Source organism: Argiope bruennichi, chromosome 7 (genome assembly GCF_947563725.1).
Source record: "Argiope bruennichi chromosome 7, qqArgBrue1.1, whole genome shotgun sequence".
In the NCBI taxonomy this organism is placed as follows: domain Eukaryota; kingdom Metazoa; phylum Arthropoda; class Arachnida; order Araneae; family Araneidae; genus Argiope; species Argiope bruennichi.
In genome coordinates, this window is record NC_079157.1 from 126286188 (window position 1) to 126313070 (window position 26883).

General features: G+C 33.6%; 1 protein-coding gene across 1 annotated transcript in view; it reads left to right on the plus strand.

Moving 5' to 3' along the window:
• The first annotated feature begins 8605 nt into the window (after positions 1–8605).
• LOC129976006 (uncharacterized protein CG3556-like) overlaps positions 8606–26883 on the plus strand; it is a 28673-nt gene continuing 10395 nt past the window's right edge. The window contains exons 1-2 of the mRNA XM_056089335.1: positions 8606–8796; positions 22014–22293. Coding sequence (XP_055945310.1) covers positions 8736–8796; positions 22014–22293 — 341 coding nt within the window. The 5' untranslated portion in view covers positions 8606–8735. The remainder of the gene's footprint in view (positions 8797–22013; positions 22294–26883) is intronic.

Genomic DNA, 26883 nt, shown 5'->3' on the forward strand with positions numbered 1-26883 from the left:
TCATTAAGAGTAAACTGTTCCAACGTGTTTTAGAATCTAATATTAACATATAATCTGTTTTATTTTCAGTTAGTATATATTTTAGTAATATGGCATTTTTTGTAGGGGAACGTTTAAATATCTTAACAATTTTTTGAACTTTATAAATTATAGGAAGCAATTCTTGATAGATTAATATTTCATCGTCATTAGCAATATCTTCTTCAACAATTACCTTGCTATTATCTTCATTTCAATATCACTCTCACTCTTACTCTTTTCAAAGTTGGAATCCGAAGTTTCTATATCCACAGTATTTGGATTCTTCTGTTCTTTATTTTTTTTGGTATAATACATCTATTATTGAATTCCATGAGCATAGCATAATTGCTGATTTGCACCAGTCAACTTTCCAACTCTTTTCATAACTGTTGCTCCATTAGTCGTTATGGATTCTATATCTTCTTTCAGGGATAATCCATGTTTCGCTAATTTAGATTTAAGCAACTAATTAAGCTATTAATTAGCTAATTAATTTCGCCCGTCAGGGAGACATAAAAACAAAAATGTATACTATTTTGTTGTGTTGGCGATCCCTGATCATATAGTGGAGACAATTTTAAAAATGTCTAGTAAATACCGAAAAACCGGTATTTAAACTTGTGAATACCGGTATTACAAATTGTACAAAGGGCTCAAAATACCGGTATTCGGTATCCCGGTATACCGGTATTGCAATCCCTAGTTGGACTGATAACACGTGACTTAAAAAAATAATGTTCTCCTATTATTACTTGAAATTTGCGATAACAGATCTCATTTTTTAAAGTTTTTTAAATATTTTACTAGCAAGTTAAATAATTAGGCCCAGTAATCTTTTAATAAATCTAAAGCAGTGATATTATTTGCCTTGTCATTTGATTGAATTAAATCAATAGCTTTTTCCATTGGGAAGTATTCAGAGATGGTTACAGCATTTCACCCTCTGTAATTTTCACACAGATATTGCCATCCTAAGCTGCCCCTTCCTAGATAGGGTTCAATAATCTTTTAATAAATCTAAGGCAGTGACCAGTTAACAGTTCTCTGAATTTATACAATAACCTGCACGGCTCATTTTTCTGCTTTTCACCTGAAGGACTCGCATCTACTTTTTCATGCAATTCGCAGCAGTCAGTATCTGATACGCTGAGGAGTTGAACTGATCTCCCCAAAATCTCGGTCTTCCTCAAGGTTCACTCCAACAGCGAAAGAACGAGGATAATATTTCCGTATTTTGTTTACATGCACATACCTATTAGTACCATCAGCTGACTTCACTTTGTACGAAGGAGAAACCTGGAGCTGAGCTGTCTACCCGGGTCTAGTCTATTTAGCAAAGAGCTTATTGCCAGTCATTTAACACCACACTTTCTCCAATGTCAAAAGTTCGTACCGATGATCGTTTGTTAAAATAGTAGATGTGCGAGTTTTGTTTACCAGCTGCAATAAAAGAAACTTTCTCAGCCGCTTCTTCCAATTAATATTCTCTTTTTGCATGTAAATTAGTCTATCACTGATTGGGTAACTTTAGTAGGTAAGTGGACTTCACTTGCTCATGAAGAATTTGGTATGACCAAAGGTCCTCAAATATCTCTGTCTCATAGTCATTTGAAGGGTGAATCCCAGTAGCGGTATTTATTACCTCCCGCTAAGTGAACAATAAATATGGTTTGTAATATTTATAAGTGAATATAAATATTACAAATCCCAATTTCGCGAATCTTCTCTAACGATATGTAGCAGCATATCTTCTAACACTGCATTCTGTCTCATTATCGGCAGGATGGCCAGGGCAAGAAAATCTGGGACTGGAGCCAGTTCTGTTCACAAACTCTGGAATGAAAGAAGATTTAAAATCGGTTCCTTGGTCACTAGTTATGAAGCTTGGAATACCAGTTCGAGAAAATATTTGCAACAGCGCATCACATGTTGCCTTTGCAGACTCGAAATTTGATCCATCAGGCACAGAATGCACTTGTGTCCAGATGGAGCAATGCAATCTCCGATTACAATTTCAAAAGGAAGCTCAACTGGAGTTATGGGTCAAATATCCTGTTACTTATTTTTTCCTTCTTAACTGGCTACACATGCAAGTTTGAATAAATTCAGAAACATCGTTAGAAATGATAGGCCAAAAAATATATATAGCTCCTTCGTTTTTTTATTATTATTATTATTCCCACATGACCTCCGGATACTAACTCATGCGCAAGTTTTAAGACCTTTTCCAACCTGCTGCGAGCTAATACTAATTGACATTCAGGTTCATAAAATATTTTATTTTTATGATAAATGAATCCCTCAATGACTATAAAATTTTACTGCTTCAGTTATTCCCTAACAGTTTCTAATGCTAAACATTCTTTCGGCTCTTGTTTTCATTTAATTGCGTCCGAATAAAAATTTTAAATGTCTGAATAATTTATCGCTTTACTCAGAAAAATAATTTTTATTTTTATTTTTATTCTCACCACACGAGAATTCCTCCAGACATTCATTTTTATCTGAAACCATTCGCAAAACTTCTTCCTTAATTGAGCACCCTCTTTTCCGATTTAGTCAAAAGTTTCCTTTTTTCGTGTGATGACGAAAGAATTAAAGCACCTACACTTAATTTATCCGTGACTGCTATCGTGCATTCGAGATGGTAATTCAACGTTGTTTTGTTTGGAAGAGTTTGAGTAGTTTCTAACAAACTCGCTTCTACCTTGTCTAATGCAGCTGTCGGCAACATTTTGCCGAAATCTTCACTCTCTAAATGACAAAGCAACACAACTTATTGCAAATACTTGAGTACCCGAATAAAACAGCAATCTACTTCTTTTCCCCCTGCAGTGATCTTAATGCTCGTTAACGGGTTAATGTGCGCATCCGGTTTTAAGTACTCAGATTTGATCTTAGCCATGACAATTTTAGTTTTGTATCCAGTTTGGAATATTTTTATTGCAATTCCGGTCCAGGTGGCTTTCTCCAAAAATGTAACATTCTAATTTTTTTCTTATTTATTTTTATCTTTCGAATTTAATTTCGATTCGTTCCTCCGGATATTAGGAAGATTATTCTTGTTTCTTCTCACAATTTGTATTCACTTGAACTCGGAAATGGAAATTTGAATGAGCTTCCGAAAATGATTTATTTTTACTTGCAAAGAATAAATCACATTCTTTTCCTAGAACTAACAGTGTAAACCATTTCTGTTCCTGCTTAATACTTATGTGAGAACGATTTCCTGATACAATTTATCGCTAATAATAAATTCTTTTAAAGCTTCAAAGTCATTATCATCCAGTAATTTACAAAATTGTTCACAACAGCTGGTAATCGTTAAGCGAATTGAACATAAAGGTGGGTTCACACGAAGTAAACTGTTGCGCGCAATAGAAAGTCACGCTTACTTCAGGAAGATCACGTGACTGCAACGGGGCAATGGCAAATGGTTGTCCCGTTGGGACAACTATTAGCCATTGTCCCATCGACGTTGTCTCAACTGTTCACACGGGAACAATACAGAGACAACAGCAGAGAGACAACAATTGCGCGCAACTGTTAGCCTAGTGTGAACCCATCCTAAGTGTCGTTTGGAATTTTTTTTTTTTTTTTTTTGAAAATTTTGCAACCAAATTAAACTTGGATGGTTCAAATTCTCGTAATACAGTCACTTTTATTTTTTGACATTCTTTCACATCACTGTCTTTGATATATATATATCTATACTTATAATAAAGCTCAATGTGTGTGTGTGTGTGTGTGTGTGTGTGTGTGTGTGTGTGTTGGCGCTCTACAGGCCAGACCGTTTGACATACAGCTATCAAATTTGGTACATGTATACCTTGGAGGCTGGGAATGTGCACCTGGGGTTCCTTTTTTCGAATTTTTAATTAGAATTTTAATTATTAATTAAAAACTAACTTTCCCGCCAAAAAAATCTTCCATTTTCCACACCGCCAACTTTTCCGCCAAAAAAATCTTTCATTTTCCCCACCGCCAAACGAGAAAGGCTTCAGTATTTTTTTCTCCCAACAGTAATGAGGCTAGGGTTAAAATTTTTCGGCGGATTATTTCAATCGATTCTCTTTATTTTCTTAATGTTTGATGCATTTAAAATTAAACATTGTTAATGAATCGATCTTTCAGATTCATTCTGAAGTACTTTTGAATTAAAATAAAACAGAATAAATCAAATTAAAAATTTCTAATCCGCATAGCGTTACCCCAACTGGCGTAGAAAAAATCACGTATTTGCGTTACGTAACCGGCGAAGAAAATTCACGCATGCGCATTCTGTTCTGATTGTTGCCATGACAACCGTTATCAATGGATGATTTAAATTATTTTTGGGTTAGTTGCATGCTTTTGTAAGTAAATTGTATTTATGTTAGTTATATATTTTTTGTATATGCTTATAGTTTTAAGTACATCGTTTTTTAAGTAGTTTTTTTAAAACATGTTTTCAACCGTTTATTTTAAACGATTCGTTTTATTTTCTTAGTGTTTGATGCATTTAAATTTAAACATTGTTAATTAATCGATCTGCTCATAATGAATCTAAGAAAATTTTGTTGACCAACTCTTGAGATATTACATAAATTAAAAAAGATATTCTTTAATGCCCATAAAGTTTAAACGCTGAGTGACTCTATTTTCAGTAATCAGATTATAAAAAAAAATGCTTTGTTTCAGTAAAAAATATTATTATATTAATTGAAGATTAATTCTTTCCACTTTAATTTAAAGCATAAATTCTACGGGTGCTAACAGAAAATGAGAGAGATACATATTACGTTATGACTGAAGGCCTTTATAATATTATGAATGAATTATATGATAATAAAAATTTGAAGTTTTAAAATATTTTGATGAAGAAGCTATTAAAGTAGAAATTGCATAAAATATTTAATTATTAAAATTTTAACGAACATTAAGATTGGCGAACCAGCTGGTCGCCAAAGGCGGCTAGTATATATATATATATATATATATATATATATATATATATATATATATATATGTCTTTGATATATATATAGGCGGCAAAAGATTTGCGGACTGGGGGGGGTGAGCACAATTTTTCTAAATTGGTTTCAAAATAATGCATAATAATTAGTTTTTACATTTAATTTAACGAAATTAACTTATTTAGCTTCTTTTTTTATTCAGACACTAACACTTACTCTCACTGTTAAAAATTTACAAAACTATTTGTAAAAAAAAAAATGTCCTCAGTTTTTTTACTACAGTATAACATTACCTCAAATGCTCTTATATTATTCCAGTGATTAAAATAATATTAATTGTCCCAAATAAGATCTGCCATCTAATTAGGAAGTTAAGTAAATTCGTATGTCAAGGAGATATTATATTATATATAAATATTCTATGAATAATTGCTTTCATCATCATTTTATCAAGACATCATCATCTAAAGTCTATTAAAAATTTAGAAGCACCTGAAATTATATGGATTTTTGCCCCGAAGAATAATTGAAAGAAAAAATGAATAAGAAAATATAAAAAATATGTTTCCCAATTACATAGTTATAATTCTGAATGCAAAATCTGAAGAATTTAGGTAGTAATTCATTCGACAAACTTAAAGTGTACTTGGATAAGTTCTTTTAATATAGCTGAGAAAGCTGCCATACCACATATATTCATTTTTTGTCTTCATTTGTAGTCGGTAATATTTATTTAATGTAATAATTGCAGCCTGTAAATTAGGTTGAAAAAAACACACAGATATTTTACTGTTAAATAAACTTAACTTATAGTTATACAATTTATTTATTCCAGTGAATTATAATGAATTCACATAATTTGGCTACAGCAAAGTAACTTTGCTTAGCATGCACATTGCACGAGAGAAGAAAGTGCCTTATGAAATTTTAGTTTAACTATTAACTAGAGTTAACTATTAACTCACAACGAAATAAATAAAACAAGTTCGCCGAAGAAGAGATAATTAGATGAATAAAACGACAATTAACTTTAAAACTACTATTCATTGAATTCTGAATGAGGGAAAAGAACTCTATCGTCCTATTCATATCTAATAATAAAATATATTTCTCTGATAATTCCACTTACAAATAATCGAAATACTCGATGAAAATGAGTATTTCGATACTCGATAACATCTTAGACGAAAGGAAAGAATAGGCGGCAAGAATACGCCGTCTTACTCATTTGTCACTTTTATTTTGGTTATTCTACCAAAAGTTATGCAAATTATTAGCAGAATGAACGACGTTTGAATGCAATATCTGAAAATCTGCGAACTTCCATCGCATTTAGTTCATAGTTGGGCGTCCAGAAATTGTCGGCAGAATGAGATATCTTATTCACCTTGTCTGATATATTACTAAAAGTAATGCAAATTATAAGCCTGATGAACAACATTTTAATCAAAAGCCTGACATTCTGTGGATTTAGCTTCTTCGACATCCACCTCTTTGCATTCAAAGTCGGCCGAGCAAAAATTATCCGTAAAATGCCGTATTGTCCTGCCACTCTTATAAATTATTTTGCCATGTACAGTCAAACCTCTTTAACCATTACTTGGATAATTCGACAGTTTACAGCATATTAACTTTAATTCGGTTTTCAAATTATCATATTCGAGAATGTGCAACTTTCCACAACCATTCTGAAGGGCTGAAGACTTTCGTCGACAAGGGGGCATTTGCCCCTCCCCTTCCCCTGCAAACGCTTCTCTATTGCATGAAGAGGGTGGCCATAAAATAACTTTCCTTATTTCAAAAATCTATCTCGGTTTCTAGTCGTCAAAACAGATAATATGATTTCGCAATTTATAATGACACAGGCCAAAAGGGCAGGGATAATTTTAACCCCGCCCAGCATTACAGATAGCGATGGACGATTATACAATCTGGTTATCACTGCAAACTTTTTTTGATATGCCGTTGATATTCAATAAAATATATAAAATATATTTTATAATTAATGACCTTGCCATTTATCAAAAATGGAGCCGCTGTTGGGGGAGCTAAAACTAATGAACGGAGTGAAATCAAATTTCGTATGCAGAAGCCTCGAGAAAATGAATTCCGTATAGAAAATTAATAGCAAAATTCAGCGATAAGAAAAGTGTTGGTTCAGTCGGAAAGAAAAATGAGTGCATGGAAAACATATACTGCAAATTAATACACAATTCAAAAATGTTTACGGAGAAATGAATGACCTTCAGTAGATCACAGACAATGATTTTTTTTTATTAATCAATAGTCAATTTATCCCACATGGAAAATTTTCATTATGCTAATCTTTCCTGTCTATAAAATAGTTTTCAACCATTTCTGACATAATTTCCTTTCTTTTTGTCAAATATTTTTTTAAATATTTGACAGAATAAGATAAAGGTATGCATAAAAGTTATGCTACAGTATAATTATATTCACATTATGTTTTGTTTTCAAAATTATTGATATTTTTGAAAAGGAGTGCCGTTTTAAAGTTTTCAATAAAAAACAAAAACTTGAGGTCGTTATTATAACCTCTACAGAGAACATATCGTTATTATAACATCTAAATTACATATTTATGCGCCATATTTAAATGTAATACTTAAAAAAACCAAAAATATAATGCTTAAAATATAACAATTCTGTTCTATTCAACTTACAAACGAATTTCAAATTTGTTCGTTTGTTGTAAAGAACCGAATCGTGGAATACACACTTTCTGCAACACACAATATTGACTGATATATGTAGAATGGAACTGAACTGTTAGGCGTACTAAATATATTTTTAGTCCCGAATCGTGTACGTAAAATTCCTACAAACCCAAATGGGGATCATGATAGCTAATGGGTTAATATTTTAAATACATATTCCAGAGTCTTCCAAAATATTTATTGAAATTATCTTCATTCCGTTCATTAAATTTAGCTGCAAATGCTTAAATTAAGTAATTTTATAGCTACCTGCATTGCTATCATTAAAGAATAATTATAAAAATAACTGCATTTTTTTTGTAGCTCAGGGTTTTTATTCGCTTCTAATTAGAAAGATCACATTAATGCTCTAGTTACTACATATGTCAAATTTATAATTTATACATAAATGCATTTATACATCAATCGCATATTTATCAGTTTGCATTAGTCAGAAAATTTTATGAAGTCTGAAAAAGAGAGAGAATCTAAACTGTAAAATATATTCTTCGTATTCCCGAACCCATAAAGAATCTTACGCTAAAAAAGAAAGTATAAATTGTTATCCTATAATAACAGTATATTAACCCTGGAAAAATTATGTGTCATTTATTAAATCATTTGAACTATTCAAAGTTCAACATAACACTAAACTCGAATTTTTTTTTCTCTCTTTGATCTTTTTATTGGATTCTTATTGGTTGATAGGCAAGCGTAAAAAAATTTTTTTTTCTTGATTCATGTATCGAATCTGTCTCTTTTTCATTGAGAAATAACCCTATCAACAAACGATAAAAAAAAAGCATCAATAATTCTCCGAACAACATTTAGCTAATGAGGTCAAGTGCTTCGAATCCTAAACATTGGATAATGCTGCGCGCCAATTAGACTGGCAATATTTCTAAACTCGCCATACATTCTTTTCGTACGCAAACGATTCCTGGTGCAGTGTGGGTACAACTCTACTCCGTTTATTGTAACTTGAGAACGCGAGGGACTTAGAGTTCGATTAAAAGTGTGTTTTCTGTAGGAATTGGAAAAGATGAATTGGTTAACGTTCGTGTTAGTTCTGTTAACGTTTGCAACGGTTTCTTATGCTAAATGTAAGTACTATGTTTTTTACAATACTTCGTAAATATTTTACAGTTTGGTTTTATAAATGCATTTTCGTTTTCAATAAAATGATTCGGTTAAAGTACTATACGCTAAATAATTTTTAATTGTTTAAGCTTTTTAATGTCGTATTCCAAGGAATGAGTTTTTATTAAATATTTCTGCTTCCCTCAAAAAGGATATTGTATATTTCAATTTAACAGCAAAAATGAAATCTGAAATAATCGATTATTATTGTTATTGTTAATCACTTTTGGTAAATGGAAGAAATACATATTAAATGAATACTTCTAGAGCAGAATGTTTATTAAACTGCATATTTTTATAATGATCAAATATTGAAGATCGTTTATTCATATTTATATTCTTATTTTGGTGTTTAGTGCGCATAAAATAAAATTTTCCCAGAAATTTTATTAATTATTTTAAAAGCAGAAGTGTTTTTATTTTGTAGGCTATTAGTAAAATGTGGATAGCTTAAATTTTTGACTTGTAATGAACCTGGCTTCGAGTTATCAAATTTTTTGTAATTTTATTAAAATTTAAATTGTTTTTTGAGTGGAAAAGGACTGTGTTACAAATCAGATATAATGAATGTAAATTTATTTTTACTTAAATGGTTCACTGAATAGGGAAGTCTTAGTATATTATTTATTATTGTGTTCATAAAATGAACTTTTTACTGTATCACTTTCGGTTTCTTGTGTTTTTTTCTTTGATCCACTTATTTAAAACGGGTATTGAAATAACTGCAAGTGTAGGTTTTTCTGGAATTATCTTTCAAGTGTTATATCAAATTAAAAATTAATTTACCTTTTCAGTCTTGGTAAATTTTTGGAAACAAATGCGAGCTCATTTTGTTGATTGGGTGAAAACATTTTGTATACAATGTCATAATTCTTAAATGGACGAAGTCGTGCATTGTAGGAAAGAATGCGAAAGTAAAAAATTAAAAAAATTTCATGTAAAATCACGAAAAAAGCTGCATTTCACTCCACTTGTAATTAGTTTGTTGTATAATTTACGGTTTTCATTCAGTTTTGCATATAATTTATAATACCATCAATTTTAAAAGAGTAAATTGGACATGTACATCATAGTTATCGGATATAGTTAAAGGAATTAATGTTCCCTTTACTAAACTAGATCCGATAAATTCGGGAGAACCGTACTTTGCTTGAGCATTGGATTTTTCAAAAACTTAAAAGTTCAATTTCGATTCCTTAATCTTAAGCCTACTCCTTCACGTACGTGTAGGGATTGCAATATCGGACCAAAAGTTCAATAAAGGTATTCGGTATTTTTTAGATATTAATACCGGTAGTAGAAATTTCAGGAAAAGAAAGAAAACACACGTGTTTCTTTGTTTTATTAGAGAGTGTAAATATCACAAAAAATAATTTGTAACTTATAAATTATTACAGTATATAAAGGATCACAAAAAAAAAGTAAAGGAACATCTTATTTATTTAAATCACAAAAGAATGTAAATATCACTATTCAGCCTGTGGTACTAATACAAATTTTTGAAATGTCATCATAAAAAAACATACGGCATCAATTGTACTGTCATTAAGCCTGGGACGTAATTTTATGCAAAAATGACCAGCTGTCGAAGACGCTCTTTCGGCATCTACGCTAGTTGGTGGTATTGTTAGCAATGCGCGATATACTTTTTCCAAGTATTTACCTCTAAATCCCTCATCTTCAAATAAATCGACTTCTCGTCGGAAGGTTTTGGATATAGCTGATTTCTGAATTATATTTTGGTTCGTCGACATTTTTCTATTTATCGCTATTTCTAATTTTTGTTCAAGAGGCAATTCCTTTTCACTATCGACATTAGTGTCATCATAATCTTCGATAACTGAACCGAATTCTTCTGAATGTGGATAGGTTTGTGGGTAAAATATTTTAAGAAAATTTATGACAATCTTGATCAGATTTGAATTAATCTCTTTTCTTTTTCATTTTCATTTTTAAAATCATAATGATTTAAATACAGTAAGACATTTTCTATTTCGGTATGCCTTTCTTCTGTACGATTTTTCAATGTAATATATAATTCTTCAGATAGTGATGTGTGCTGTTCTTTCAGTGAGTGCAACATGAAATTTATTGCTGCATTAGCTGTTAATAAATTAGAATCTTTCCGACATAATGCCTCAACAGCCAGTTTTATTGAAGTGTAGCTGATACAATTCTAGATATTAAATCGAATTCACTATCTGAAAAATTAATATGCAGGTTTAAGTCGATTATTGCTTTTTGGATTCGATTTCTCGGTTTCAAAAGTCGTTCCATCATTAGGAGTAAAAAAAAAATGACTAGTAGATACCGAAAAAACGGTATTCAAACCTGTGAATACCGGTATTACAAAATTGTACGAATGGCTCAAAATACCGGTATTCGGTATCCCGGTACGTACGTGTTGTTATTTATTAGTGATCAGCGAAATTATTTTGTAGTAATGTGGTGTTTTTATAATGCACTATGCACATTGTTTCCTTGAAATGAATTAGACATATAATTTATCTAAAAATATGTTTAATATATTTATTCTTCATTCCTCTGTGCTAATTTTTTAGCCGTACAGAACAGTACATGACATATGATGGAAAATATGAACAGGATCGAGCTTTGGTATGAAATATTTGAAAAAAAAAAAATCTTGTGTTAGGAAGTGAAAACTCTTTCTATATCCACATTAAGCAAAATGGGTGGGTGCCAGCTCTAGTGGATTCTTTACTGCATAACTATGTTTAAATGGAGTGGAGGGATTATTTATGACGAGATCATTATGATAAATGATGGGAGTATCAAGTAATAAATTTCGCTGAAGAAAAATGAAGGCCTATTTCTATATATTTCACCCCTAATTCTGCGGTGATTTAATGTTATAATGCAAGATCCCGAGATTAAAAATAGAAAAGAATCCTCGATTCATTTATGTATTACATGAAAGTAGGAGTTATTATTTTCAAATTCAATTGCTGCAAGTCGACGCTAAAATTCTTACTTGTGATAAAATTGGTAAAATCTTCGGCAGATAACTTTATCTTTATGCCGTCAACCATAATGACTATTGATAATTTGAAGTTTTTTAAAGACTAGTTTATGAAATACTATGCTAAGTCAAAATTATATTCAGCCCTCTAAAATTATGTTCTCGATACTTCTTCCTCCATTGACTTTAATTTTAGGTGTTATAATATATGCTGATGTATCAATGAACGATTACCTGTTAGGTGGCTGCCTAGGGCCTCTAAGATGAGACTGTTTGCAAAATAATTTTAAGTACAAATTCTATTAATTGTCTTTCTTACCATTTCTGTGAATTATCTCCTTTGTCGAGTACGAATGAGGAGGTTCCTAACTTTTCATTGTGTTCACTTAATTATTACAGCGTACGTTAATGTTGAGCATCTGCTTACATTGTGCTCAAACTTGGATGCTGTACAGTCATGAATTGCAAGTGAACTAGCCGGCTTTAGAGACCAGCTTGTTAGTCCAGATTGTTGACTTTTCCGAGTGAAAACGATTTATACGGAATGCAATTTTTTTAAATTGTAATATCTTATTTGGTACGACAAAAAAACAAGAATCTAAGTGAATCAATCTTCTACAGATTACTGCGGTGTAAAGTAACAAATTTATGTATTTCGAAATGAAAATCCTATTTCGGAGATAATGTTCAAAAAGGGAAATTTGTTCGTCTTAATATTAGGACTGACAAAAGCGTACGATTGAATATTTTGATAGATCATAACTTAGTTTTAGATTGAAAACAAATTTTTTAAAAGTTTTTGAGAATAAAAAAGGGCACGGAAATAAAACTATTAAAAATGTATTTTTTGAATTTTAAAGGTAATGTTTTTACCTTATTTTTGTGGGAAATTTTGGAAAGTATGGCTTCTCTATAGAAAGTGTTTTTTATTAAAATTATACATTTGGTGACTGTGGGTAAGCCTATTTTTGAACTCAATTAAACTTCTTTTTTCTGACGTTAGTCTCATCTTGATTTCTTTTACGTGTTCTTCCATCTGAATGAATGAAATTTTTGATAACGCGACAAGAATTTAATATTTTGCAGCGCAAGCGAAGTAATGGACTAAGTGCAGTTGTAAAACCGTTCAGTGAAACAATCTGAAACATTTGTATGACTCTGTTAACATTTGACTGTTGACACTCTTTGCGGAGTTTCTTCTGTTTTTGTTTTTTCCTACTTATTCTTTGGCGTAATATTCTATTGATATTATTTTATAATTAAGTATAATGCGATTTAGATTTAAAAAAAGATTTAGCCTATTGAACTGGAATATTGCAACTATGTATCTAATTTTGAACAAACGTGTATTTTTGAAAACTAAACAATGATTAAAGATTCTGCTGAAAATAATCAAAACTTTAATCAAAAACCAGATGCAAGATAAATGTTATCAGAGGGTTAAAATAATCGGTGAAGCGTATAATCGGAGGCTGGTTTCAGTTGAAGAGACATCGAATCTTGAGTGTCTAAACTTTATATTTGCTTAATGTTCGGTCATCTTTTGGGGAGAAATCGTGATGCAAGTCGCTTTATTTTGGTAGCATCTTGGGGGATATTTTGGATTAAATTCGGATTATTTTCAGTTGCTTATTTTGGAATTTCATATTATTGGAATAATTCTCAATTAATAAAATTGAAAATTTCAGTAATGATAATGTTGCCAAAAAATGAGCTGCGCCGATATATTTTAAAAATTGATGATGTTGTGCCCGCGTTACCACGAAAAAGGGGTGCAGTAGCTTCTGAGGGTCAGAGCCCTGAGCACTTATTTAAAAGTTTATATTTGGATATCATAGAACTTTGTTTTAATTTCAAGCGGAAATCGTAGAAAAGTAATATAAGGTGACCGACTATGCTGGAAACAATTTTTTTAAATGGATTTTTATTGATTTTTTTTTTATTATTTTAAGATGTTTTATCAATAATAATGATGAGTTCTATAAAAATATATTTTTTGAGAAACAGGGCAATTTTTAATTTTGATGAAAATTGACCGAAACAGTCTACCGTTTCAAAATTTTAATGCCGGAGTCTTGATGACCTTTGCATACAAGTTAAAGCGGTTGGCTAGTAATTTGTGAAACGACCCATAATCTTAGAATTTTTGGAATGCAAGTTAGTTAGGGGAAAGCATATAAATATGCATTTTTTTTCAGTAATTTGCAATTGAATTTTGATATAAATGCTTATAAATGATTGTTTTCCACCAACTGCAGAGATTTTGCCTCTTTTTGTTTCCACATTATTTTAAACTTGCGTTGTAACTTTCAGACAATTATCTTATGCAATAAATGACTGACATAAGCAAACGCAATTCGAATTCTTGTTTTACTCTTGTTACTTAATTCTTGTTGATTCTTTCTTAATTCTTGTTTACTTAAAATCGAAACTACAGCAATTCGAAACTTTAAAAAAAATCAAGAGTTGTTCCAGCTATACACAGAGTTGAGTTGTTACAAAGTGTAATGTGGGTATCTCGTGTATAAGCAATAACTGTCTAACTTCACAACTGAATTATCTTTTACACTTAAGTTTTGAAGTTTTGAGTTAGCGTGTTAACGGGAGGAATTTTTATGGAAAGAAAGATCTTGAGAAAATTGTAATTTAAAGATTTTCCTTTCGTTGAAAATTGTTTTCCTTGATCGCAGGAGTTAAAAATTTTCAATATTGATATACCAAATCATATTTTTTTTAAAAAAAATTATTATAAACGTTTATTTTCTTGGGTAAATATTTTTTTATCTGAATTTTTACTTTTGGCAGAGAAATTTATTAATTACCTCATTTTTAAAGTCAAAACATCCAACATACTACTTCCTATTCTAAACTTTAAACTGTTTAAAACCAGTTATACAATTTTATAACTTAATTTAGACTAAAATGGCAATCACTGTATTCATTTTAATTCCGCAAATTATTGTTCCTGAATTCCATAACATATCCATTTGTATTTTTTTTTTTTTTTTTTTTTTACACAGACATTGACAGAGTAATTATTATAGCACAGTTTCTTAAAATAGGCCTTATGCTTGTATGATGTAGAAGTAATGCCGCCTTGTGTTTAAAAAATATTTGTCGATACTTGCACTCACCATCAGCGTTCTCTTGGTATTGATAATGCAAGCGTAGAAACACTGCAATAAAAACATTTCGCCAGGCATTTAGTTGCTACGAATTATAATTCTATAGTAATTTTTCTATTTATTGACGTAGCTATAAGTTAGATATCCTTTTCCACTTAGTACTTTTATACTTTTTATTAGATTTTGAAGAACTCCAACCCATTGTCAAATACGTTTTGAATTCAAAATTCGTATAGTAAACCTCCTTTACTGTCTTCTATGAAAAAACATAGAAAAATAACAATATAACAGTTTGTTTTAAACAAACTATTATAATCTTAACTTTTTTTTTTTGTAATATGACCGTGTGTCGTTCTGCGATGTGGTCGGAAGTCGGTGTTTTCAATATATAGACGAATACCTGAAACGCTTATGTTAAAAACGGGGCATAGTATTAAGCGATAAATTTTGAAATTGTGTTTGACTGATATATATACACACACACAACACCGTCACTTTGAGACGGTGTTGTGTGTGTGTATATATTGTTACGAATCTGTAATGCTGCTTCCCAGCATAGTTGGTTCCACCATCGGAAAGAATGTTTTACAGTCATCTGTATGGCACGGAGTCCGGTGTCGCGTCGGAGTGTCCCGGAGCTTTACGACAAACTTGGCGACTTTGGCCCAAATAGATAATACCCGGAACATCGATAATTTTCCCGATCCGTCCAGTAGGAACGGAGATACGCCTCGAACGTTCCTGATTGGTTGAGAGGCGTCTAGCCCCGCCTCCTGAGACCTATAAAAGGAAGCTGCCGCAGCTGCTAGGGCAGAGTAGTCGGGATCGGCGGTAAAGAGCTAGCCTTCCAGACATAAGCGGAGCAGCGACGAAGTGAAGCTAATGCTGAATTAAGCTGTATGCTACTGTCTGCAGTAGAATCTGTTGTATGTTGCTGTTGTATGCTGCACGTCTCGGCTGAAGATAATCGTCTGTTGTGCTGTATATAGTTGTCGCCTTTGTGCTGTCCTGTGTGTCTTCGTGTAAATAAACGTCGTTGGCGACGTTTATTTTCTACTGCCGATTGAGCGTTCTTCACACCATATAACCCCCACTACCCAAACGAACCCCGGAAATTTCTTAACAATTTTATTAAATAAATGGCGCCAGCATCCCACTTTGTTTGGATTTCCCGATGAATATGCTATTGTGTTTTAATGTCCCAAAAATGTTAATTCATAAGTCATTTTATCAGCTATAATATTTGTGTTAATGAAATCAAGCTGAAGTGAGTTGCAAGGCTCGTTCATGCAGATGCCGAGTTTTTCAAAATATATGTGCAAATCATTCTGGATTTTTTAAATTTTCTTGTAATCATGAATTTTTCTTCATGTGCATCCTAAAAGGGCTGATGACTATACTGAACTCTTTCAAAAAAGACAGTAGGAGGAGAGAACGTCATCTATTTAGCTGCGTAATGCTTCCGGTTTCTTTTTGTTTATTTTCATTGATGAGCTATTTAGTTCTCAAATCTAACTTTATCAGATTATTAAACTTTAGACCCTATCAGCAATGGAGATAAAATGTGATGTATGAAACGGAGTTTAGGAAGAATACTTTTTTATCGATTCGATGAAGTGACCAGGGGCTCCAAATTTGCTCCCATTTGAAAAATAGTTCCAATAGTCTCGTTTTTCCCATTAATTAAGAATTCGTATAAAATCTTTAATTTTTATTTTGATTCCATTTTTTTAACATCTGACGAATTGCTTTTTTAGTATTTACCATCGCTTAGAATAGTTACCCAGTCATGTTTTACCGAATACATCGTACAATTCTTCTCAACTGTTAATTGTGATATTGTGACGTTAGTGGAGTGGTCATAAGTCCCTGATTATCTTGGAGATTTTTTTTTTGTGCTTGGACTTTTCTTCGCTTACGTTTAAAGCATCCCGTGTTCTAGTTCAGAATATGTAGTTATTGTGTAATATTTTTGCATTACATTTCCCCTTTTGTTAATGTCTACATCTGCAAACATTTTTAAAAATGCACATTTTCGTTAAATGTGTCATTTTTCTGCCTCTTAAGATTGTATCGAAATATTTAAAGCGTTAGAGGGGAGAGTTTAAAAAAGGCAATGGTTAGATAGTTTAGGTTAGATGGTTAATGGTTAGATAGTTTAAGACTCATTGAAAACATTTCGCATTTTCCAATGACTTATTCTCAAGCTTAACTGAAGACTAATCATTCAAATAAAATTTTTAAAATGTCTTTTTCGATCTAAATTTTTATCAACGAGTCTATAAAACTTATCTGACTTTTCTTCATTTGAGCTAATGAATATGTGGTGGTAACATAAGCCAGATAACAACTTCCGGAGAAGAGTGTACACTTTTGTCTAGTGGCTTTGTTACTCGGCTATGAACTCGAACGTTGCGAGTTCGAACCTCAACCTGCACGTTGGTGACCCTGGTTCTGAACAACCGTATCCTTCATTCAGCTGTCGTGGCTCCATCTACCGGCAGCAACCACTCACAGACGCTCGCCGTCGCCCGCCATAACACTTGGCGCGATATCAACGTTCGTCACTCGCCATAAAGCCTGGCGCGATAATCACGTTCGTCGCTCGCCATAACTGGCTGATAAAACTCTACCGACTCACTGGCGGGGGACTATTGTGGTGGTAACATAAGCCAGATAACAACTTCCGGAGAAGAGTGTACACTTTTGTCTAGTGGCTTTGTTACTCGGCTATGAACCCTAACGTTGCGAGTTCGAACCTCAACCTGCACAAATACATGCCTGCGGAATGCTAGATTTCTCTGAAGAATACAATAATGGCAGATAGGATAAATGGACTTTTTGCAATAGTAATATTTGCGGTTTCTCTCATCTCATTCGTAGATTTCTAACTTAAAAAAAACTGTTTAAAGAAAATGCTGCCTTCGCTTTTTAAAACTGGTTTCTCCTTGTCCTTCTCTCACTACACAACCGAGACAGAATGTGTCCAGGTCGTATCTTAAGAATTTGTTTTTGACATGGGATACATTATCAATTAACTGAATACGGATTTGCTATTCTGATCTAATAAAAATGTATTTGTTTTGTACGCGTTTTTTCTCAGTCGATTAAAACCAAAATTTTCATTCAGTATTACAATTGTAATTATAAAATCTCGTACCAAATTCGTATGTGTGAGGCATTTTCTTTCTGAATTATCGCGTTCAAATGATTCTGAAAATACATACCTACAGAATCGCACAACCCATTGCTCAATTTGGTGCAAAATGTGATAGGTTTCTACTGTATAGATGTTAAATCTGTATACCAAATTTTATAAACCTAGCTCGCTTCACTTTGTAGTTATCGTGTTAGCATATAATTTGAACAGTTGGACAAACTTCAGTACATTTTGCTCAACATTTGATGGAATCTACAAAATGAAAGACCACATACCAGATTTCATCCATCTAGCTGAAAGCATTTTTGAGTTAGCTTTGTCAAATATTTTCCAAAGATGTACTTTTCGAATTCGGGAAGGTCTAAAATGTGCAGATTCGCCAATTTGATTTTTTTTTTACGCTTATTTTTTCTATATTTTGTAGACGAGAAAATAAAAAAATGATTTTCTTTTTTTAAAAATTGTTCTTAACTATGTATATATATATATATATATATATATATATAGAGAGAGAGAGAGAGAGAATATTCTTGAAAAAAAAGTTAGTTGCAAGTTTTGAACTGAAATTTTTTCATTATTTCTGTTTCATATTTAAAAAAAAAAAAAATAGTGTAATAATTTCCCATTGTATGCGCCGATTTTTTAAGCTGGACCCATTCGTATCTCGATACTGACTAGTCTGATCTATGATGCCAGGGCATTTCGTTTTTATTGCAGATGAAACGTAATCGCGCATTCTTGCAGCGAGAACTCTGTAATATTGTCTGTCGGACACTTTTTATATTTCAAGAGGAAGTTAAAAACCCATTTCGATTAAATATCGGCTTTTCACGCCACTTGAATCATCCAGATGAAGATAAGAATTCGTCAGCTCAGCACTTGTTTTGCGATCTGGCAGAGTGCTCAGTTTCCTTGTCTGAGGTTGCAGGAAGTCGCAATGCTGTAACTGTCACTATTAAAATAACTCGACATGGGAACTTATTAGGGAAAAGAATACATTGTATCTCTCTAAACATTCGATCTTGACAAATGGACCTCGGATAATAGACGGAACAAAATTTTGCTACCCTTTTACTTTCTCGTATAAGAAGTGACGAAAGGAAAGGAGTATTGCTAAACTTTGTTTTTTTAGTGCTAGTGAAATCGTTAAGAATTCAACCTTAGCATTTCCGATTATTCCGAGTTCGAAAAACATACTTTTGAGCACTCGTATATGAAGTACGGAGATAGTATTGTGATTGTCAAAAAATTCGAATTCACGATTTCAACGAATCTGCATGTTTCCGACTTTTCAGAATTTTAAAAACGCATTTTTGGCATTATGTCTGTGAGAAAGAACTAAAAAGCGCTTTGATCTAGATGGATGAATGTTGGTATACGGACCTTAAGCTAAATTTCTGCCGATTTTTGAGCATAGACTATTCAGAAAAAGTCTGTGTCCAACTGTTCAAATATAAGTTTAAATAGTAACTAAAAAACAGAAATGTAGCTGGACGGATCAAATTCGGTTCACTGATTTAACATCTATAGTATATACATCTATTAAATTTTGAACCAAATCCAACAAGGAATGGACCATCTGTTGAACTGTACTATCAAAAGCATATAAACGTAATGGCTTAAACGTATCAAATATGGTGTGTGATTTGGTGACTGCAATTGCATTTCTGTCAAATTTTTTTGGTTCAAATCGGTTGGGAATAAAAAACGCTTCTAAAACGCCAATTTGATTTTCTAATACTATTAATAATGTGCCAGGGATTAATCTCCAAAATATTCGAAGAGGATCACACGACAAATTTGGTAATTTCTGAATTCACGCCAATGTTCTGAAACGCGCGAGGCTTTCTCTGGCAGAACCTTGTTGGAGTACGCGCTTAAGTTTTACTGAGACCACTCCCGCTGATTCAGCTGTTCACTCAACATATTTCATACGAAAAGTGTTTAATTCAGCATGAGTTATGAAGGGCCTCATTGCCCGTGGGCCACCCAAACAGAAGGAGGCGTCTTCCGGATCCATCCGTCAAGGAAGAGCACATTAATTGCCGGACTGAAATGGATTTCAGGAAGTATTCAAGGCCGGATGTCTTGCATCATTCCGGCGAAAGTGCCTCGTGTGTCCACGGCCCAGATTGACAGTTTGACGGAAGAAAGGTTTCGGTTCGCTTTCTGTGAAATCCGTCATCAGTTGTGAAATAATCATTTAACAGCAGTCACTACTTATCTCAAGCGAACCAATTTTCTGCATTTCAAGACTGAGCAAGATTAGAAGAGGAGTAGCGAATTGAAATGATGTCTGTATTGGGTTAATGCAAAGTTGTGCATCAAATTTCAACTAGGCATCAAGCGTTCTGTATTTTATCACTTGGAATTGACCTGATTATGAATGACTCACCATTCATTCATTTCTCTTTTTGTTTGCTTAATGTGTAAAAATATTTAACTCTACGGGGAAAAAAATGACTCGTACGTTGATACGCTGTTATTTTTTCATTAAAAAATAACTTGTCAAACAAGAAATAATTTACTTGTGTAAGAATGAAGGCATTTCGTATATATTCCTGGAGCGTCTTAATCCAAACAGCGGTAGCTCCATTGAACAATAAATATTGTGAATGAAAGAAATGAAACAAGAAACCAGCGGGAGTGATCTCCCTCGCTTACTCTCTAATCAAGGTGCTCGCAAGAAATTGTATGCCTTGGATGAGGCTGAGAACACACTGCATGGCATTGGAGTACAGTAATTACGAAATAGTCACCTTTGGCATGAATGGAGCATTTTTTGCTGAATGTATCGTATAATTGACTTTTTTTGGCGATTAATCCCAGGCATGCGGTTAATAATATCGAAAAATCGAATTAAACGTTTAACGTTAATTAATCGCTTTAAACGCCTTTTTCCCGACTGACAAGCAAATTGGACACGTAACTATTTCTGTTCTTACAAATATTAAGTGCCAAATTTGATACCGTTGAGTGAATGCGTTTTTGAGTCATCGCGTTGACACGTTTCTGAAATACGTTCTTTTACATGTTTTTTTCCCCCAGATCGATAAGCACTCAATCCCTTATTTGAATTTGTCTCAATTTGATGCATATCTACCTTATACATGTTAAATCTGCGTACCGACTTCTATTCATCTAGCTCCCTGTATTTTATAGTTAACTCGTATACAAACAGCCGGATAGATACTTTTTTTCTGTCGCACCCGGGCTTGATGTCAAAAATGTTTTCCGAATTCTGAGAGGTCAAAGTCTCGTGTTCGATTTTTTTGGCGGTTACAATATTTTCTGCGAACTTCGTATATTAGAAAATAAAAATGCATATTCTTTATTTTGTTTAACTGTGCGGTAATGTGCCAAAAAGGAAGACTGATTAGTGCTTTTTCTCGTTTAGCCGCACATCTCATCAAATTGGTTCCATCCGTCTGGAACGTTTTTAGTTTTGCGTGCAAAATAGTAATTCCATGTGATATAGCTTCTAAATCTTAGCTTATTTTTGAAGAGCAGTTTCTTAGTAAAAAAAGTTCTTGATGGTAATCCCCTAATTACAATCAAGAAATCAATTCTATCGCTTGTTACAGTGTTAAGGTTAAATCAAATTTTTGAAGAATAAAAGCTTGTGCATTATATAGGAAATTTAATGATATCTTGCTACTTAATATACGTACTGTGTGAATGATCTTCATATCATTTGTTGGCATGATAGAACATAATGAATACAACAATTTCAATGAATCATATTGTCAAACAATGGATATTTTTTACTTTGTATATCTGTTTCTATACACTTTAACTAGCTTCTAAATTGTAAAATTCGATTAACAGCCCCGCGTATTCTAATGATAGATGATTATGAGGCATGCTTTTTCTTGCTTCCATTAACAATATGTTCACAATAATGAATTGTTGCAGATGGCAGTTATGATGATTTCGATGATCCTTCTGAGGCCAATCGAGATTGGGGTTACAGAGGGGAGGGTACCCCAGCTGAGAAGCCCAACGTGTGCGTATCGCAGCCCCTGGGCGGCATCGACTGGATTCTCTCGGTGAGGCAGCCGGACTACGGCTGGAGAGAGGAGACCCACCGTGCAGTGATCGTCTTGGCGGTCAACAATTGGAAACACCTGACCCCTCAAGAGATACAACAAATGGAGCTGCAGTTAGAAGTGGAACTCACGAAAGCACTGCTGAGGTAAGGAATACAAAAAGAATAAGCGACATGTTGCCTTAAAAAAATAGTGAAAATGATGTCATTGGCACACACACACACACACACACACACACACACAAACAAACAAACATTCCTGTAAGACGCCATTGAACGTTGTAATTTACAGCTGAAAAGTCGCAATCGAAATGGGTTGCGAATTCTGCACTCCGACTACTCTTAACCCATCAGCGCACGCACGGGGTCTTTTGAACCTCATCTTTTCTCTTTTGTTAAGAAAATACTATGAATTCATAAATTTGTACACCTATTACTGCCTAGAATAAGATGAAAAAGCAAAAATCAATTTTAAAAAATGTGTCATTTTTTTACCGGAGTGTTGGTCAAATCGACTCCATTATGTGCTAGTGTGAGATTGTAGTTGTGTGTGTATGTGTTTAATGCAAGGAACGATGCTTTCTTGTCTTTTTCTTATTTATTTTCGCACACACGCATAGATAACACACATGGACGATGATCACACACATATAAGGTAACACTTAATATAGATTTAAATGAAGAATTTGCCGCTAACAAGGAGCGAACGAATGCCTTTTGCCGCTACTGAGAGCTAGCGGTGCCTCATTGCCCCAGTTTCACACCAACACTCTGAAGTGTTTGCAATAAAAGAGTGCATCAGTGCACTTCCCTCACATTCCAAATATACGTATGGTTAGAGCTTCTGTGCCATCTATGTTCAGTATTAATATTTACTGTATGAATAACTATACAAAGGATACAAAATACAAATTAAATAATTCAATAAAAACAAATTACAAATAATCTGTTTGTGATTTTACTAACGTTACGGCTTTGATGGTGTATGAATGTGAACAGCAGATATGGAAAGACTTTCTCGCGAGTGTGTCGGATGGATAGTCAAAATAATAACTCGGGTTCTTAAGATGTCGATGAAATTTTGTACAAGGGACACGATACAAAATAGGAACGAATCTGAGATGGAATGCTGTAGATAATCTGATTTTAAAACTTTTCCTTCGTGCAGGGGTGTTTGTGCTCCGGGGAAACCCCGGAATTCCGGGGATTTTGAACTTCGATACCCGGAAATTCCGGGGATCATCGTTCAAAAGGAAGTAGGAATAATAATGAATTATTTATTTTGATCTGGGTAATTTTGTTTGCTTTGAAAGCAGAAAACGCAAGGTCAGTGTGTGTGGTGAAAACTTTTCCTTTCTTTCTCCAAAGACAGTGATAATGCATGAAAAGGGGGAAAAAACTTCTTTTTTGTTCTTTCCTTATTGCGAGTTATGACTCATTCTCCCGGTTCTCGGACATTCTCTTCTGGATTCTTTTCGGCAAGTAGGCGCGGCAGAAAAAAAGGGGAGAGACTTCGTTCGACCAGATGTGCGATCACGTGATCTGGGTTCAAAGGTCTTAATTTTTCAAAAAAAGTAATTCATTGAACTTTTATAATTAGGTCATTCAATACTTCATAATTGTAATTTTTCTTTTCTCCCCCCCCCCTTCTCGAAACTCCAAAATGTCGGTAGTAAGTCCGTAAAAGTTTCAGGGGATTTTTTGGGGTCCCACAAACACCCCTGTTCGTGTAAAGCAAGTAGCAAATCCTTATATAAAATACGCTCTCATTATATGAATAAATTATCTTGAAATTATTGTTGAAAATTCATTTTATTCTGAATGAGGAATGATAAGCTTTTTTGAATATGTATATAAAAAAAAAAGGAAAGACAAAAGATTTGAATTTTCTGAGTTGTATTTTAAAGCTTTTTTAAATTTTTGAGACATTTCTCTTGTAAAATGTAGATTCTTTCAATATTTTGATACAGAAAAAAAAACTTTTTTAAAACATATTTTATATGAATGGAATAGGAGAAAGGAAATAATTACTAAAAAGACAGGGGAAAAAAAGGGAGCTAATCATTGCCTTAAATAGAACATATTTGCATGAAAATTCTCTGATCATATTTTGTTTTTATACAAATGGGCAATAAGATACGGAGTAAGTGCCTGACAGTTTTGGGTCGAAATGCCCTGGCCGTGTGCTGAAGGGTTAAGCAGCATTATTAAAACTCTGGGTATTGATGGATGTGTGCACTAGTAAGTATGGCTTGGTTGTTACACCTCCTAATTTTGCGAATGTCAATTCACCGTGTTGCTAAATGTAAACATCGCCTCCTTTCATCTCGTCTCGCATCTTTTACCTTTTTAAGAAATAAACACCTCCTCCATCCGTGCGAAAGCACCGATATTTTCTGAATCCGGGGATGAAGAGTATCCGATCTTCCTTCAAGCTGTCGCATAACAAAATGACTCTTCACCACATTGCTCATGTTTTGACATGCATCAAATTCGTCTTGGTCTATACTGTCTACCCATTTCTACACACTCTTATTTAGCTCGTTTTCATGTTTAAAGTGTGAATTTTTGTTAAAATATTTTTTATCCATTAGCATATTCTCGATAACGAGTCACTATTTCAATATTTTTTAAGATGTAACTTCTGTATTTTTATATAATAAAATGAAAGGGTTGTATAATATAATAAAATATATAAGGGTTATATAATATAATATATAAGGGTTAACCCTTTCATGGGCCATGGGAAGTATGTTTCCCACCAAATTTATCTATCTTCGAATGAAGTTATATAGATTGGAATAAGTTCTGACGCATTTTTCAGCAAGACAGAAACTTGGATGCTTCAGTTCCTTATCTCGCACAAAATGCCGTGTTTTGTTACTTAAATTTAATTGGGTTAATTAATAATTATCTAGTAAGTTAAATGAATCTCTTCTTATGCGAATCTCAATCCTAAAAATATTTTAATATACCATAATTAGAAGAAATGGCCCTTGAAGGGGTTAAGAATAATTAATTTCAAGAGTTTGATGTTTTTAATAATAGATTTTGGAATATATTGTAACGAAGCTTGTTCTAACTTGGCGTGGACTGAATGGCTCAGTGATAGCTATGAACTGCGGCTATTATAGAAAAGAGCAAATGAAGGATAAATGCTTGAAGTCCATTATTCAGAAGAAAGGTGACGGTTACCAAAATTTTCAAATGAGGAACAATGTGTTGTACAAGAAAAACTGATCTTAAGAGACTTCAATGGCTTCTGGTTGTACCAAAAGAATTTTGCCATGACATCTTGAAGCGTCTTCATGATGCCCCAATCGCCGGTCATCTCGCTTTTGCCAAAACGTGAACGAATAAAGTGGAAGTACTATTGGCCAGGATTATTTGGAAGCGTACGCCGATATATGCACACTGCCGAGGATGTCAAAGACGGAAATCTTCACCTCAACTTCCATCGGGACAGTTTCAACCGATAAAACCTCCAGACGTACCATCTGCCGAAATTGGAATGGATCTCTTTCCAGTTACGTGAAGTGGGATCCGATGGATCATAGTTTGCACAGATTATCCGACGGGATTCACGATTACCAACTGCTGAAGCCACCGAGATTTAGGAAAAGAAATCACTTTGAAGCATGGGGCTCCAAAAGAAATAAGGAATCGAGGACATTCGTTTTTCTCGCCTAAATCGATTGTGTCAGACATCTCATGTTTTAACGATCGCATATCATCCACAAACTAATGGCTTGACAGAAAGATTCAACAATACATTGGCGGATATGCTTTCCATGTATGTAGACGTAGAGCAAAAGAACTGAAATACCTGAAGAAGCGAGACAGTTGGCGAAACTGTGCATCAATGGACGCTCAAGCAGCTGTTAAACGACCACATGACGAGACACACCGACCAGACCACTACAGCGCTGGCGACTTAGTTTGGGCCTTTACTTCAGTACGAAAAGTGGGACTTTCCGAAACATTTCTTGTGCGTTATTTCGGTCCTTACAGAATAACTTGACTCTCCGACGTAACATATGAAGTACAAAGTATGAAAATGAACAGCCGGCGTTGAAGTTGTAAAGGATTAGTCCATGTCCTGAGATTGAAACCCTACTGCGATCCAAACAGACAACTAGATGACGCAGGAGCGCATATTATCCCCAGGATACTTGTTACGAGGAACCAATCTAGATTAAACCGTGCTCCTATGACCTGTGCGTGTACAGACATAGCACACTCCCTCCTCCCTTGCCCCTTTCGTTGTCGCTAAACTGGACAGACATCAAAGAATCCCGGAAAACTGCGAGAAGGGCAAGGGGGTAGGAGTGTACCATGTCTGCAGACGCACAGGTCGTAGGAACACGGCTTTACAGAGGGATGCTGATTCTTTCTATGGAGGGAAAAATGTTCTAACTGGGCGCGGACTGAATGGTTCAGTGGTAGAATGCTAAGAACTGAAAGTGCCAGTTCGCAAGTTCGTATCTGACTACAGGAAAATTGTTTTGTTATTGATTTTCTTTCTGCTTCTCATTTGTTCTAGAATGTTCTTGTAGTTCTGTTCTTTCAAAATCTGGGTCGTTTCGTCTTGTGGATAAAAACTGATGTAACGTTTAGTTCCTTCAATAAAATCACGAGTCGAGATTAGCGAGTGTTATTTTGACTTTAGTTAACACGTGGTTTATCTACACGACAATATTAAAAACTAAAAATTGTATAAATCTTAAAAGCACGATT